We start from the raw sequence: 15,271 nt of genomic DNA, 5'->3' as shown, positions 1-15,271 counted from the left end.
CCGCAGAGCGGAGCGGCCCTGCCGGACTCCCGCTCGGGGCTTCCCGCACAGCAGCCCCTGCTACAAGTCGACCCGGGGAGCGGGTGCCGGGTAAACCCCACCGAGGCAGCCCAGCAGCCCCGGGGGAGCGGCCCGTAGCCCCGCCGCTACGGCGGGCAGTCCGGCAGGGCGCAGAGCCGGCGCTGGGCACCCGTGCGCCCAGAGGGGACAGGGTCAAGGTGGCGCCCCTGCCGGCGGGCGCCCCGGAGCCCCGCGCCGCGGCCCGCCCCGCGCCGCCGCGGGTGGCGGGGGAGGCGCCGCTGCCGCCGAGGCGGGGCCCCGCTCCGCTTCGCTCCGCCGCGCCGCGCCCGGCCCCGCTCCGCTTCGCTCCGCCGCGGCCCCGCTCAGGCTCCCGCGGCCCCGGCGCGGCGGTGCTGCCGCCGCGCTCCCCTGCCGCGGCTCCGGGCGCCTCCCGCCTCCCAGCATGAATGTGAGGAGGGTGGAGAGCATCTCGGCGCAGCTGGAGGAGGCCAGCTCCACAGGCGGTAGGACGCGAGCGCCGTGGGGGCACGGGGCTTTTCTTAGTTATTCTGGGGTCTCGCCCCACACCTTTCAGTAGCGGGTCTTGCAACTTAGCGTGGGGTTGGGGGAGAGCTTGCTTGCATGGGGTAAACGCATCTGTGCTGGCTTGGAAAAATGTGTGTGTCTATGGGGACAGTAAGTGAACGCTTGATGCCTGGGATCTCAGGCTCAAACCTTCAAGGCTTTGCGAAGCCCGCCGTTAAGATGCCTGCTGTGACCTAACTGGTACTTTTGCCTTCACTGAAATGACCTGGGGCTGGGTATGAACCTCCCGGGCAAACCATGCGCATCCTTCTTAGTTACGAACTCCCAGGAGGTAATTTTGATCAGTGCCACTTACAGCTCCCTGCTTTGGTCTCCTTTGTACCTTCCTGATGCCCGAGTAACAACTGTTAGGTGGTGGCCAGCTGCTTCTGGTGAGCCAAAGGCTATCTGGTGCCTTTCTCTTCTCTGTATCACAATTGCACATTCACCTGAGAAAGGTTACAAAATAACTTGTGTTTTAGGGAGGAGAAAAGCATTCTTTGCTGTCCTCTGCTTTGACTGTGACTCCTGCAATGTTAGAGTTTTCTCCCAGAGTGGGTAGAAACCAGAGTTATTTAGAAATGAAGCTGCTTGAGTGCAATGTGTGCAACGTGATGTTGCTGAGGAAGATGCTCAGTTCAAGGTAGCAGCTTAAGCAAAGGGTGGTTGGGCAGTCAATGAAAAATAGCCAGTCAAAACCAGAGGAAACTTGTTTTGTAAGAAAAGATGGAAAACTATTTCATGTTTCTTGCTGTGTTGTTAGATTTCTCATAACTGTGTGAGCTGGTGTAGAATAGTAGTCTTACCATCAATTTGCTCAAAAGACAGTGGAGTTGCCCCGTTTACTTGATTTTTGATGCTTCAGGATAGTCTTTTGCTTGCTAGAAGAGACTCTCAGCCACATGTCCTCTGTTGAATTATACTTGGTTTTTCTTTCTTTAATGTCCCAGCTTTTCTCATGTATTAAAGCTTGTTGCCTTTCAGATAGGATACTAGATCACTTGCTTTGGGGATAAGGAACTTTTGTAATTGACTATGTAATTACTTTTAGGCTATCAGCTCAATTGTTAATGCATCTTTGCATTTCTTTAAAGCTTCAGAAAAAATGCATCCTTAGTCATTATGGGTATCCAACAAGGGACTCAGCCACCCAAGTAATGTTGTGACACTTCTCCCTGCTTTTCAGATCCAACCCCCCCAAAGTCATAATTAAGACTCCATGTACCACGGTCAGCTTCACAGCTCTAGTCTGTTTGAGATCAGGAAGTCGGACTGTTTTTTCATAACACATACATCATTAGTGACAAACGCCAGGCAGGCTCTTAGCTGCACACCTGTGCAACCACCATGCCGGACTGTTTGGGCTAAACAAAACTATGGTCATAATTTAGACACAGAGGATTTGCACAGCTGCTACTGAGGAATAAATTGGTTTATGGATCATTACTATGGGTGTTGAAGCATAAAGAGAGTTTGCAGCTTAATGTTTTATCTTATAGTTAGCAGTAACAGGAAAGTGTCTGTATGAAAACTGAGGAAATATGATCTGAATACGTCATACAAATATTGTGAAATATCAGGAGAATATTATTACAGAAAGTGTTTTCAGATGAACTGTATATTAGATGTGTTCTGCACTTCAGTTCTCTTGGTAGGCATGCCTTGTAACTTTTAGAATTAAGTGATGGCTTTAATGCATTTTAAGCTTGTAATGGTCAGAGGTAGTAAGGTACACTCTTCCACTGTTTCAGAACGAAATGCAAAATCTAGCTGAAACATGAATTACTGTAGAAAAAACATTTCTCAAAAATAAGTTCTTATGTTGGAAACACAACACGGAAAGATAAAAATCACAGAGCTAAAAAAAAGACCTCCTTTCTTTTGGAGAATGAGGTGCATGAGATCACCACTCAGCTTGTATCTTGTCAGTAGCTTGATGTGATGAGAAGCTAACAAGTGTCTGGCTTCACTGCTCTGGGCTTCCCCCTTATGTGAGAGAGCATGTGTATCTTCCCAAAATGTTTGCCCTTTTTCATCTAAATTTCTTTTTCTATGCTTCTGTCCTTCAGCCATCTCCCTCCAGGCTCCTAAACTTTCTTTCCTTGCCATCAGCATTCCTGAATGCACCTGTCTGTTGGTTACTTAATGAGGAAGCATCCAGCAGAATTCTTTCTCATTATTTCTCTTCAAATAGAAACAATGCTTAAAATGCTAGTTATTTTTAAATGGTAATGACTGCAATAGAGTTGTTACAGGGATTTGATGGTCGTGCATGAAAGTTAGAAAATTAACCCAAAAGAACTGCTACTGCTCCTCCATTTCGTTTTTTCCAAGTGAAATAAAGCCCAACTAACACACAAGTGGTTTAAATTGTGTGAATTATTAATGACAAAGGAAACATTTTCTATATTTTAAGAAGTAATGACTCCCTTCAGCTGCTCTTCCCCTTCTATTTACTCTGTTGTGACTTGCAGGGCATCATTTACATTCAAGTTAATGTAAATTGGAGCACTGAGAGGTTGTTGAAGTAACAGAATGCTTCCTCTCCTAAAAATTGAGCCCCTGTAAGGATTAACTGTTGCATTCTTGTGCCTATGAAACAGTCTGTATCAGTGTCTTATCTCTGAGGAAGTTGTATTTGTGCTAGTGATAACCAAAACTCACCTGCTGCTGGGTAAAGGCATGAAGGATCTTGGCAAAGTGAGAAGAACAGATTATCAGGAAAATTTTGTGTATGTAAAAGTTTAACTCCAAAGTGTCCTGTGGGTTCAATATTTAGGACAGATTTAAACCGTTGGGAATACTAATATGAATAAGACACTATCACAGCAACTGGTTGCTCAGCTTTATGCTGTCACACATTCAGAATGAGGACTGTGCTAACCAGTATACCCTTCCTTATCCAAGCAATACTAATATTTACAAAAGCCTTGGAGTCAGTTATGACAAGTTTTGAAGATTTCCTCTGGCTAGACAGGGCGGTTGCAAACCCTACATGTCAGGAAAGAGGCTGTTGCTTCTATGTCCTTTGCAGAAAATGAACCAAATAGTATTATTAGAAAATGTTTATCCAACTGTAAGTTTACTTAGAGTTTGCTATTCTCTGCCATACCTCTGAGAGATCCTTGTGCAGTAGTGCTCACTTTTGCTTTTAATGATCAGCTTGTTCATGTTGCTTGAGGTATTCTTAGAAGACAAAGGAAGCAGGGTTAGAAAGACAAGAAACTACATGTGGGAAAAGCTGAAAATAGGAATTTAGGAAAAGGAATGCAAAGAAAAAATATAAAAGTGAGAAAATAATGCACTGGAAAAGGGGTGTGAGGAGGGAAATGAGGAAACGACTTCTTACCTTGAGTACAAGTGGCATTAATCAAAAGAGTGTCCTATTGAGGGATACTGGAATCCTGTTGTGTGTCAGTGGTATGTACTGGACCAATTCTTCTGTATCCCAGTTGGGATTCATTTGACATGATGAAAAACATGCAATGACTCTCCAAGTGATTTCTATTAACACTCATATCAGTGTGAAAGCTTTCATTTGTCTAGGAGCTCCATCCCTAGGATGTGCTGTCAATCAAGAGCCAGTGTCACACTTTCTACTAATAATTTGTTGTTCCTAAACTCTTCTAATGCCATCTTCACTATGAGAGACCTTCTGGCCATTTTATCTTGCACATCCCAGGAGATCCTCAGTTTCTGCCCTGAGTCTTCTGTAACACAGATTCTCATTGAGGAGCCACAGTCAGCTAGAAATGCCTCTTCCAAATGCCATGTTTCTCTGAAAGCTGCAAATACACAAGGGGAGGAATAAATGAAATGGACTCATGATCTAATAAAAGAGGCATCTTTGTAATGCACGTGCAAGCAGATGCAACTATTTTAAGTGTAAAACCTACATCCTGCTCTGGCAGGGTGGAGGAAATAACTCATGTTTTGAGAGAATTTACTGTGGCATAAGCCTCTGTGGGAAATTTGGTCTCTAATTCCATATTCAGTGAGACTGTGAAGTAGTAAATATATGCAGAATTCTGGTATAGAGAGTAATATTTGACATGAATGTTGAAAATATCTTTGTTTAAAATTTTTATAAATATCAATTTGCACTAAATACACATTGCTTTGTCATTATTCTGTGTTTCAAGGCTGCTACACATGCCCAAAGAGTTGATATGTAAATAACTGAACATCTGGGTAAGTTTCAGGTATATTTGGCTTAGAAGAACTGACTCCTCCCATGTGTTTTCAGACATTGTGAGGTGTACAGAGGCAGATACGTTATCTAGCAGTTAATGTAGCCATGAGAGAAGTTTGTATCATGGAAAGCTTTCACAGTCTTATCAGCTAAGCACTTAGGACTCATGCTTTGGGTTGGAGCTGAATATTTGATCCATGCAGCATTCAGCTGTAATCTGCCCCATCTCAGCCACTCAGTTTACTATTGTGATTTATTCGGAATCTTTGGCACTTGAAAAAGAAAGTATCTAAAAATACAACAACGCCTGATTGCTTCACTATTTCATAGATATGTGCGTTCCTGCCAGGCTGTCCTACTATCCTTCCCCCACTATTCTGCTTGTCCTCTCTTTAAAGTACCGAAATAGACTGTATTTGAAATCTTGTTTGCCAAATGAACCCTGGGCATTTATTTTCTCCTATTAGCAGAGGCCATTACTCCTCTTTGAGATGAGAGAGGGAGCATCGGTACAAGGTTGTCGACTGGGCCAGGAGCCAAATGATTTTTTCCGTAGTTGTAGTCAATACAATCTGAACCAAGCAGGATTCTCTTATTTATTAGCACACACTTTAATTAATAGGCTTGGGCCTATTCTAGGGTGTAAGGAGTGCAGGTATAAAATCCTCCTTTCTTTGGAGCACAGCGTGGCAGCTCAGCTGGAGGTAATTATTAGTGAGGTTAATGGGCTGGTTTGGCCATTATGTCTCCATAATGTTTGGCCTGAACTATAATGTGTTACTGTGTCAAAAATACATGTACAAAAGGTTGACATAGGTGTTTGGTTTTTGGTAGTAGTGGTCCTGCTTTCTCTGGAAAGATTTTGATTGCTATTCCTTTGGTGGCTGCGCAGTATTTGACCCCGACTTCCCACTGAGTACACAAGGTGGCATGTGGAAGAGAAATGAAAATGTATGAAATATATATTTTTTGGAGTCTATGGAACATCACATAGATCATGGTTTGGTTTTTTTGTCTGCATTTTCCACCCTCACACCTACAGGAGAGATCGTTTCTGTGTTACCACCTCCATGCTTGAAACGACAGAGGAGATTGGGCTCTAGACTTTCCACTATGAATTTGGGATGTTAGTAGACAACTATGAACTGGGAGCAGTTTAAAATGTGTGGTTGGGCTGAAAGTATATTGAATCCATTCACCTCTAAGAATAAACTCAAACACAGAATAAAAGCTGTAGATCTGAACACATACTGTGTTTTATTTCTGGCAACCTAGCAGAGACTTAATATGGTATTAAAAGGAGCTTTCCGTCAGAGGTCTGAAAATAAATGTAGTGTTGCTCTTTTATATCCTTTTTCACCTATAAAACAAATCTCCAAAGGTACTGTTTATAGTTGTCATCCCCTGTTGTATGTAATTTATTCTGCAGCGACAGAAACAGTGGTGTGAAAGTCATAGATGCTTATGTGTCCACTGGAGAAGCAAACTACAGGTGGAAAGAATGATAACAGGAAATTTTAAACTGTAAGAATTTTGCCTTGTGAAGAACAACAATTCTGGTTCTTATTTTAGGAGAAAATCTTTTTATTTGCAGACCAGGTATTTTCACCAAATAGAGCACAAACCCAGAAGCTTCCGATAGCAGAGGGAAATGTCGAGCACCATACAGCACACTGTATCAGTAAGCCACAAAATGACTAAGTGATGAGAGCACAGACGTGGGTATGCAAAATGAAAGGCGTTGGATGTCCTAAGACATAGACTGCAAGGTGGTTGCTCTATTTCATGCAGTCAGAAAGACAGGATTTGCTATTCTAAGGACAGGAAAAACAGTCAATTTTACTGATAGGTCATCTTGTTATCACAGTTTTCAGTTACCTTTCCAGAAGAGAGTATTTTTATTAGTATCATTAGAGTCATTAGACTTTAGTATAAAAAATCTTTTACTTCTTTTTGAATCGAAGTTTACTTTCGTTAATAATTCAGAAGAAACATTTAGGATTTAGTGGAAAGGTAAGCAATAGCCATAAATTGTGGTGATGGGTCTGATTCTTCAGAGTGCAGGTTTCTTTTAGTCCCTGCCCCAAGTGGGACCACCCAGAACTCGTGAGTATCATCACTATTCATATAAACCCTCTTATATCTATGGGAATAATTGCAATCAGTAAGGATTTGGCCCTCAGATATGTGAAGATCAGGAGAATGCTAAACCTGGAACCGAACCACAGATCAAGTTCATGTGATTCCATGTAAAGGAAGGAAACTGCTGTGCTGGAAATTACTTGGCAGTAATTAGAAGTTTTATAGCTCTGATATATCTTGAAATAAAGTCAGATGACCAAAGCCTTTTATGGAATCACACATCAACATGCTTTACAGAAAAGTAGACAGCACATTTAGGCACCCCTTCTCCATGATGCAATAACTGGGAGGTGTCCCAGATCCGTGCGGCCAAAGGTGCTCTCGCTGTCTGGGTGTTGCAGCAATGTACTGTCTGTCTTCTGGCTATTTTCCCCTGCCACACAGGGACTGCAATGGGAAATGCTGAAGCTAGTCATGCTGCTACTTGGCTAGTTGATGACTTCTTGGGTCAATTCCCTAACATTTGGGTTTTTTCCTAGGAAATTCTACTTTTTGTGCGGTCTCACAGAAATGTTTCTGGTGATCTGCACCAACTGATTTCCAAATCCTTAAACAGTTTTATTAAGTAGAGGAGAAACAATATGATTCAGATTAAATCATTGAGTCACTGCAGGCATGGAGTCTGCAATATTGACAAACATCCATGTTTGTGTATAGAAAGCAATATTAATTTAGTTAGTTAGTTGGTTGTGCTCCAAAGCAGTCTTTAATTACTTAAGAATTACTGTATACAGACTATTCTTTGCTTGTATTAGCAGTATAGTTTTTTTGCTTTGTGTTTTAATGTAATCTAACACTTTCTAAATAGCAAATGACGTATTGTACATCACAAGCATTTTTCAGTGGACTGTGGTTTATTATGTGTTGAAGAATCTGGTAGAAAAATTTACAAAATTTACATCATTCTCACTTTTAAAAATTCTAAAGCAAACACCTGTATTAAATGGTATTATAGCATATAATAAATAGAACATTTTCAGTCCTAAAGAACCTGCTTCTTTCCTATGTAACCTGCTTTGGCAGGGGGGTTGGATTCCAGCCCCTACAATTCTGTAACCAGATTGAAAGACAGCATTGTGCCAAACAAAAATGTGATGTGATGAAAAGATTGGAGAATGTCCTAAATGCATGCAGTAAGTTGGAGTGGAGGAAAAATACAGTGGTTGGGTTTTTATGTTTGTTTGGTTGTTTCTTTAATTTTAAGATACCTGATGCTAATTGAAATTATGATCTTCTAAAAGTCACTCTGTATATAACTTCTGTCAGATAACCTCCCTGTTCAGTTGCTATGTGCCTGTTTGGAATTTTACAGGACGTAGAGATGTCTGTGTACACGCTCAGATCTATAAATTAACAATCTGTGATTTCATTTTCAAAATAACTGAACCAGTACTCATATAATGCTTTTTTCATTAATGTTACGCTCATAGTTTCAAAGAACACCCTAGAAGGGATGGACCTTTTCTGGAGTGTGCCAAAAGCACATGTTTCCAACCACTCCTGGGTGTCCTGCAGCAGAAGCAGCAGGTGCCCCCTTCTCTGTCCCGGCAGGGAGATGGGATAGGGAAGGTCCCTGCACAGACACACACCGGTACCACCAGTGCTGGGATGGACATGCTCAGTGTGTGTGTGCACGTGGTTTCCAGTGCAGGTGGGTGTTGGCAGAATTAGCAGCAGGTTATAGGATTGCAGTTGCTGCCTGAGCAGTTAAAAGAAAGGAGGGGAAAAAAGATCAAGAAATGCCTTCTTGTGTGTATGGTTTCAGTGGTATCTCAGCAAATGGACTTGGGCATCTGCTGTGCTATTACGTTTATCTGGAGAGAAGTGTGTCCTATTTATCATAAAATAAGCAGGGGGAAAATCCTTAAAGAATACCCTTTTGAAACAATATAGAAAATGTGTATCAAGTGGATCCAGCCATAGAATCATGTTTTGCTTCACTTCATGCTGGTAACAATACAATATGTGTTTCTTCCAATCACCATAGGTATTGAGTTTTGCGATGTAGCCAGCTTTAACCAGGTGATACCCAGATGTCCTTAATCATTCTGACTATTGACATATTCCACTGCTCAGTAAGTGAATGGTTCCCTGTGTATCTAATGATTCACTCTTTCTATTCTATACATCCTTTTCCAGGTTGATTTATGTGCATCTAAGGTTGTTTTGTTGTGTTCTGAGATTATAAAAGGTATCACATGTTGTAGTGCTCTCTATAGAGAAAGATAAATCTAGACTGTTTCTCCTGAGTGTTGTGTGCTGGCAGCATCCACCTGCTGGTAAGTGAAACAAGTACACAATAAAGACCATTGTTATTTTTAAAAAGATGCTGTAATTGAATACACACACACCCACTGACTTTTAGGTGCTGCCCTGATTTCTGAACACCCAGGGTCTGCAGTCTACCGAATCAAAGATGTCTAAGAAAAAAAATATAATAAAGCGTAAGTAGATATACCTGCAAGCTATGAGCGTGTGCAGCATGATAAATATATAGAGAATATCAAGCTACTATATCAGTCACTAGGTCTACTTTCTGTGCTGTATCATTCTTCAGTGTTTGTCTTGGTGATGAGGTGGAGTTTTCCTGTTTTGCTTTTTGGAACATGCCATGTTGTGCAATCATCTTCCCAACCTACTGTCTAGATTAAGGAAAATGAGAGGACTACCTTGATGGCTAGGATTTTGCTTGCTTCAAAGCCATTGTTTTCAGTCCATCCTGTAGCACTACATGTTTTTTTCTGTACCTGGGAAACAGGGGAAAGAGGAGGCCAAAGAGCAGGATGTGTTTGGTACATAGGTGATATGTTTTGCCCTTTCTGCCTTCCGTTACATGGTGACACAGATCCTCTTTGCAGGAGGAGATTGGAACTTCCAACTCTTTAAAGCAGTGTCTCCCTACTTCTGTTGCTACTTGCTGCTTGGAAGGCGCAGGTAAACCCTTCAGCTAAGCAAACACTTTCTCACCTTCTTGCATAATCTTTGACCTCAGAGCAATGTTATCTTGTGGTTATATGCTTCTTTCTAGGTTGGCTGATTTGTCAATGAAAGTGATGCTTCCAGTGGAACTAGTGGGTCCCTAATGCATGTTTTATAAAACTGAATTCCAATAGCCTGGAGGAAAAATTGTGTGTTGAGGTTAAGGTGAGGAGGATATACAGTTACATAGCTCTTTACATGGCACACCTGATGTCATGTTTCTCCCTGGTACTTTAAAACTTTATTAAACATATGAGCTGTCAGGACTTAAAATTACACAAAAGCATACCTGAATACCTTGCTTGATTATTTAGCTTTCACAGTTGTAAAACACTTAGACATTATTTAGACTTATGAAAATCTTTGCTGAAGCTGCACCTTTTGTTTGCATCCAGCTAATCTTTTAATACCAAAATAGAATGAAGCAATTTGGTATTTCAGTGTAGACTTATATAAGAAATAAGAAGAGATCTTTATCTTTGAATCGTCCCAGGCATCTTGAGAATCAGTAACTTTTTTTCTTCCTGAAGATATGGGTGTTATTCAGCTAAAACCCCATTTACTATTAAAAACAATAACAGCTCTATTCATAGTGTGTTTTGCTTTACCAAAACCAACTGCCTATACTTAGAAATGCTAAAGCAAGAACATTTTGACCTGTTGAGAATGGAATGTAAAGCTCTCTCAAAAGTGTCAGTAAATTTCTAGTATCTTTTTAGGAAGTGTTTTATCAACAGTCACTTTAATCAACAGCACTTTAAATAACTACTAGACTGACAATCTGTTAGGGTATTTTCAATTAAAAAAATTCAGAAGAAAGTAGGCTTTTTTATCTGTGTGTGTTTCTTTTCAAGACCCCCTAAAATTAGTGATGTGTTTTCACGTAGGCTGCGTTGTAAAGAGTCCATACAGAAATACCGTGAGAGAGTTTAATTCCTCACTGAAAACAAGCATGAAAAAGTTGATAGCATGATCAAACCACTGTTTGGTAAGTGGCAGCTTACAGTACTGAATGTGTAGATAGTATTTTATCCATTTTGTAGATGTAGTGTTAGAAGAAATGTGTATTCAGTAGTAAGTGTACAGCTAATGAGATAAACTGATACCAGTTTCTTGTTGCAGTAACACTAAAAGGATTATTTGTGTTCCAAGAAGAGTGCATATTGATTAAATGCAACTTGCACTGAGGTGATTAATATAGATCTTGATCCATCAGTGCCTGTTTTGGTATCATTAGGAGGCCTGATCCTAACAACAGTTGCAATGCAGTGTGGTGTTTACAACTGAGAATTGTATAACCTGTTATACAAAAGAAATATACTTCATCGTAATTGGACAGTTGACTTTAGTTCTTCAGATTCTGAAACCTCTGACAGAGAAGGGAAGAACTAAAGCTTTTCTCACTTCCTATACAGTCCACAATTTCATAAACCAAACATATAGGCTTGCAGCTTTAGAGGATAGCCAACTACATTGATAGTATACCTTGTAATGCTAATGTAATCTCGTAATGCTAATATAATACGGAAAAATATGAGAAACAAAAAAGTTATATCAAAAAGAGACACTGTTTCCCTGCTCAGAATACTGGAGAATATTTCTAATTCAAACAACCAAAGTTAATTATTTGCTTTCTGGGAAAAAAAGAATTATGAGATTTTTGTGTAATGTCATGATTTGACAAACTTGTATTTTAAGGAAAAAACCCCTAATACCACTGACAAAGTTTTAGATCTTCTTGTTGACAATAAAATAAATAGACATATACTTAGTAAAGTTTCTAGATTTATATTTGTCTCTGAATGATAGATAGACAGTGACTAACCAGGCTGATTATATACAGTGGTATGTAATCCATACAGCCTACTCAGGGCAGAAGGCTGATGCAAAATCCAGCTCAAAATGTCTATTACATTGGATTTCATTTGTACTTTTCAGATAAAAGCAATAAAAAAACATGGAATCACAGAGAAATACTTTGGAAGAGACATTGAGAAATCTTACTATTTATCCTGATGGCCCAAGGCAGCATCAAATATTTATATGGTAGTTCAGACAGCTTTTTGTCTAATGTACTTAAAATCCACCAGTACTGGGTGCTTCATAACATCACTAGGTAATCTTCTCCAAAATTTATCTTTCATGGCACAAGCTTTTTCCTAGTTTTAAAGTAAATCTTTTTACATTTGAAGCTTGGTGCACAAACTAGATGAAATATATAACCAAGATTTTACAGTACCGAGTCAGACAAAAACATTACTTGACATATCTTACAGACTTTTTCCTTGTTTATACTTTCAACTATGAACTGCTGCTCCTTTTGCAGCAGCCTTCCACCTGTCTCCAGCCTGTGATTTAATGTGTTCAGCAGTGTCAGATGTCCCAGATACACAGGCATTACCTAAATAGTTTTTCTCCATCCTGTCATTAAAAGATTTCTCTGGAACTCTACTTGATTCCTTCTACTTTAAAAATGATAACTAGTATTTGAGTGTTGCTTTTTATCTTCTAACTTCCAAAGTTGTTGGAATCTTATTGACTACAGTGCTTGAAATTGGAAAAATGAAAACAGGGTACAAATTTCATAGAATACCCTGAGTTGGAAGGGACCCATAAGAATGATTGAGTCCAACTCCAATGTCAACTTAGCTCCAGGAGCTAAATCCTTGCGCAAAGGACCTTCCATCTTGCCCCTGTTAATGGCAATTCTTCCCATCCTGCAGGAGCTCTGTAAGAGTTACTGCTTCCACAGAGGTGAGATCAACAGCTCCCCATTCCTTTGGATCTGAGGAGCAGTAGAGCATACTGTATAGTAAGTTGCAGTGCAGCAAATCTTAGTTTTGTATGAAGCAGTTCTCAAGAATTTGCAGTGGGGTAGCACTCATTGTCTTGCAAGAAATAGTCAACATCAGCTTCACATTATTTCTGTGGGAAGCTTGATAAAAGACTTCAGGGATCCTCAAGGGCCTCCATAACTTGTCTCTTTTATGATCTAACAGATATTCCAAATAAATAAAATAGATAGATATAGCTTCAACTTGTACAGCTCTCCAGCTATTGGATTTGGATCTTTAGAAAGGAATTACACAAATAGGGAGAAAACTTTTCAGTGACCTTTATATGAACTGTATTTTTTCTAAGGATATTTTAGTTCTTGAACATTTGATATGTAACATGAACTTCTTAGTTCTGTCTTCCATAAATAAAAACTGAAGACAGTTACTTTAAACAAATTTTTAACATGAGAAGTCAGTGTCACAGGCAGTAGTGAGGCTTTTGAAGTTTCAGACACTTCTTATTCAGATTATTTTTATCAGTGCTGTACCATCTCACACTTGAAAAGATGTGCCTCCACTTTATGAGTGCCTTTACCGAAAGTTATTATAACGATAAAATGGGGTGTGCTCATTCCATTCTCGTTTTTCAGGGCTGATGTATCTAGGAGGCTTTAATGAAGAAAGATGTCATATGTTTTAACATTTGTACCAGCTTAAGCTTTTCTAGTTGTAATTTTTGGTGTACATACCTCAGAAGTATTTAACTTAAGTCCAGTACCTCATTAAAACCACCATTAGAATGGCACTTGCATGTAAATGACCATAGAGGATTTATCATCTGTCTTCTCCAAATTCATTTTTATAGTTTGATAGTTCAGGGATATAGTTCTTTAAGCTTGTAGTTCCAGGAGAGTTCTCTGATAGCTCGTCTATGGATGTTAATAAATTAAACTGTGTGTTTGAATTCAGCTGAGATGTGATAAAGCTATTTTAACGAGCCCAGGCAGAGGCTTTTATCATGCAGTCCTCTCGAGGCACAGGGCTGGTTCTCTGACTTTATACCATTCAACATTCCTCGTGGTGTTGTCCTTGTTAGGAAAATCTTACGCTTGATTTTTGTACGTACATAAAACCTCATCATCTTTTTTTGTATACTTTGGCAGCTTCACAGTGTTTCGATAGACAATTTTTTAACATTCATCACAACTAATGTATTTTTATACGTTGTATATCTCTGCCTTCACAGCATTTATTCTCATTTTGAATTTTATTTTGTATGTTCTACACGTATATCAGCCAAGTATTTCTTTTTCCTTCAAAACAACTTTGTTGGACACTTGACCTTAGCTAGAAATAAAGTGTGCAATGAATTCTGTTTGTTGTGCCCATTCCTGTATAGTTTTTATTAGCCTAGTCATTAGGCTTTTATTAAGCTATTAAACCACTAATCATGTAAATTTGAAAAGTACTGTGAGGAGGAGAATTACAGTGTTCTTTCATGATAGGTTCACGATGCCTTTTCATCAGAATTCTTAACATCTTAAAATTTACTAGACACTTTCTGAAGTCTGGAAGAATAATTCATGATAGAGAAATAAAATTGAGAAGTCTTAGTAGGTCATAACTTTCTCAGTCTCGGCATTTGGGCTATGCCTGAGTTTGGGAAATAGTAGCTCACACTTGCAGTGTGAGCAAGGTTATTGAGTAATGATAATTTTTCACAGTTTTACTTTAGGCTAGCTCTAGTCTAGTTGGATTGACTGAATTCCTGCTAATGCTAAGTGCATTAAGCTTCTGCAGCACATCTTCCTACTTAGTTTCATCTAAAAAAAAATCCAGTTTGTGTATTCCAAGTGCATTCTGTGATGTGAACCAAAGCATGGTAACTGAGGACTATTAGGGGACTTCTGAAAGCACGTTCCTGATCTGAATGGAAATGCTAGTATGTCCACATGTCAGACAGCACTGTGGCAGCTTTTCCGTTCTCCAGGAAACTGGGTGTATTGCACTACAGTTTAATCTCTTTTGCAGAATTCAAATCTGATCCTTCTCCTACCTCATGGAATTTTGGAGGCGTGCTGAGGGACTGTCCTAATATTTTACGGATGTTTGTTAAAAGTTGGGCCTATGTATTTTAGGATTTACTATATTAATTTCACCCAAATTGCGCCTTGTTAGAGCCATATTCTCTGTCAGAGATTTTTCCTAACATCTCATTGCCGTCACCAAGCATCAGCATCATTGAGCCAAAGTTGTTCCTCACTATTTGATAGCTTCTATCTCTTGCCTGATAGACAGTTTGCAATTAATTCTCATTGTGTGTATTCAGGCTGCTTGTTTAGCTGTGACTGTGGAAAGGCACATGTGCAGAATATAGTACAAGACTCCTATCAGCTAAATCACGGAATCATTGAGGTTGGAAAAGATCTCCAAGATCATCTAGTCCATCTGTCCCCCTACCACCTATATTACTTAAAAAAACATAAGTACCTCATCCAACCTTTCCTTGAACACCCTGAGGGATGATGACTCCACCACCTCCCTGGACAACCCGTTCCAACCCCAAATCACTCTTTCGAGAAGAAATTTCCCCGCA

At 39.8% G+C, this 15,271-nt stretch overlaps 1 protein-coding gene across 3 annotated transcripts in view; it reads left to right on the top strand.

Annotated features, from left to right (window-relative positions):
* Positions 1–463: 463 nt before the first annotated feature.
* Positions 464–15,271, top strand: part of KCNIP4 (potassium voltage-gated channel interacting protein 4) — a gene marked incomplete at both ends in the record, with an annotated part of 400,855 nt that continues 386,047 nt past the window's right edge. For all 3 annotated transcript variants that reach the window (XM_084266836.1, XM_084266831.1, XM_084266832.1), the window contains one exon: positions 464–524. In XM_084266836.1, the coding sequence (XP_084122962.1) occupies positions 464–524 (61 nt within the window). The remainder of the gene's footprint in view (positions 525–15,271) is intronic.

Source organism: Gallinula chloropus (genome assembly GCF_964237585.1).
Source record: "Gallinula chloropus genome assembly, chromosome: 7".
Taxonomy (NCBI): Eukaryota; Metazoa; Chordata; class Aves; order Gruiformes; family Rallidae; genus Gallinula; species Gallinula chloropus.
This window is presented reverse-complemented; position numbering and strand designations above follow the sequence as displayed.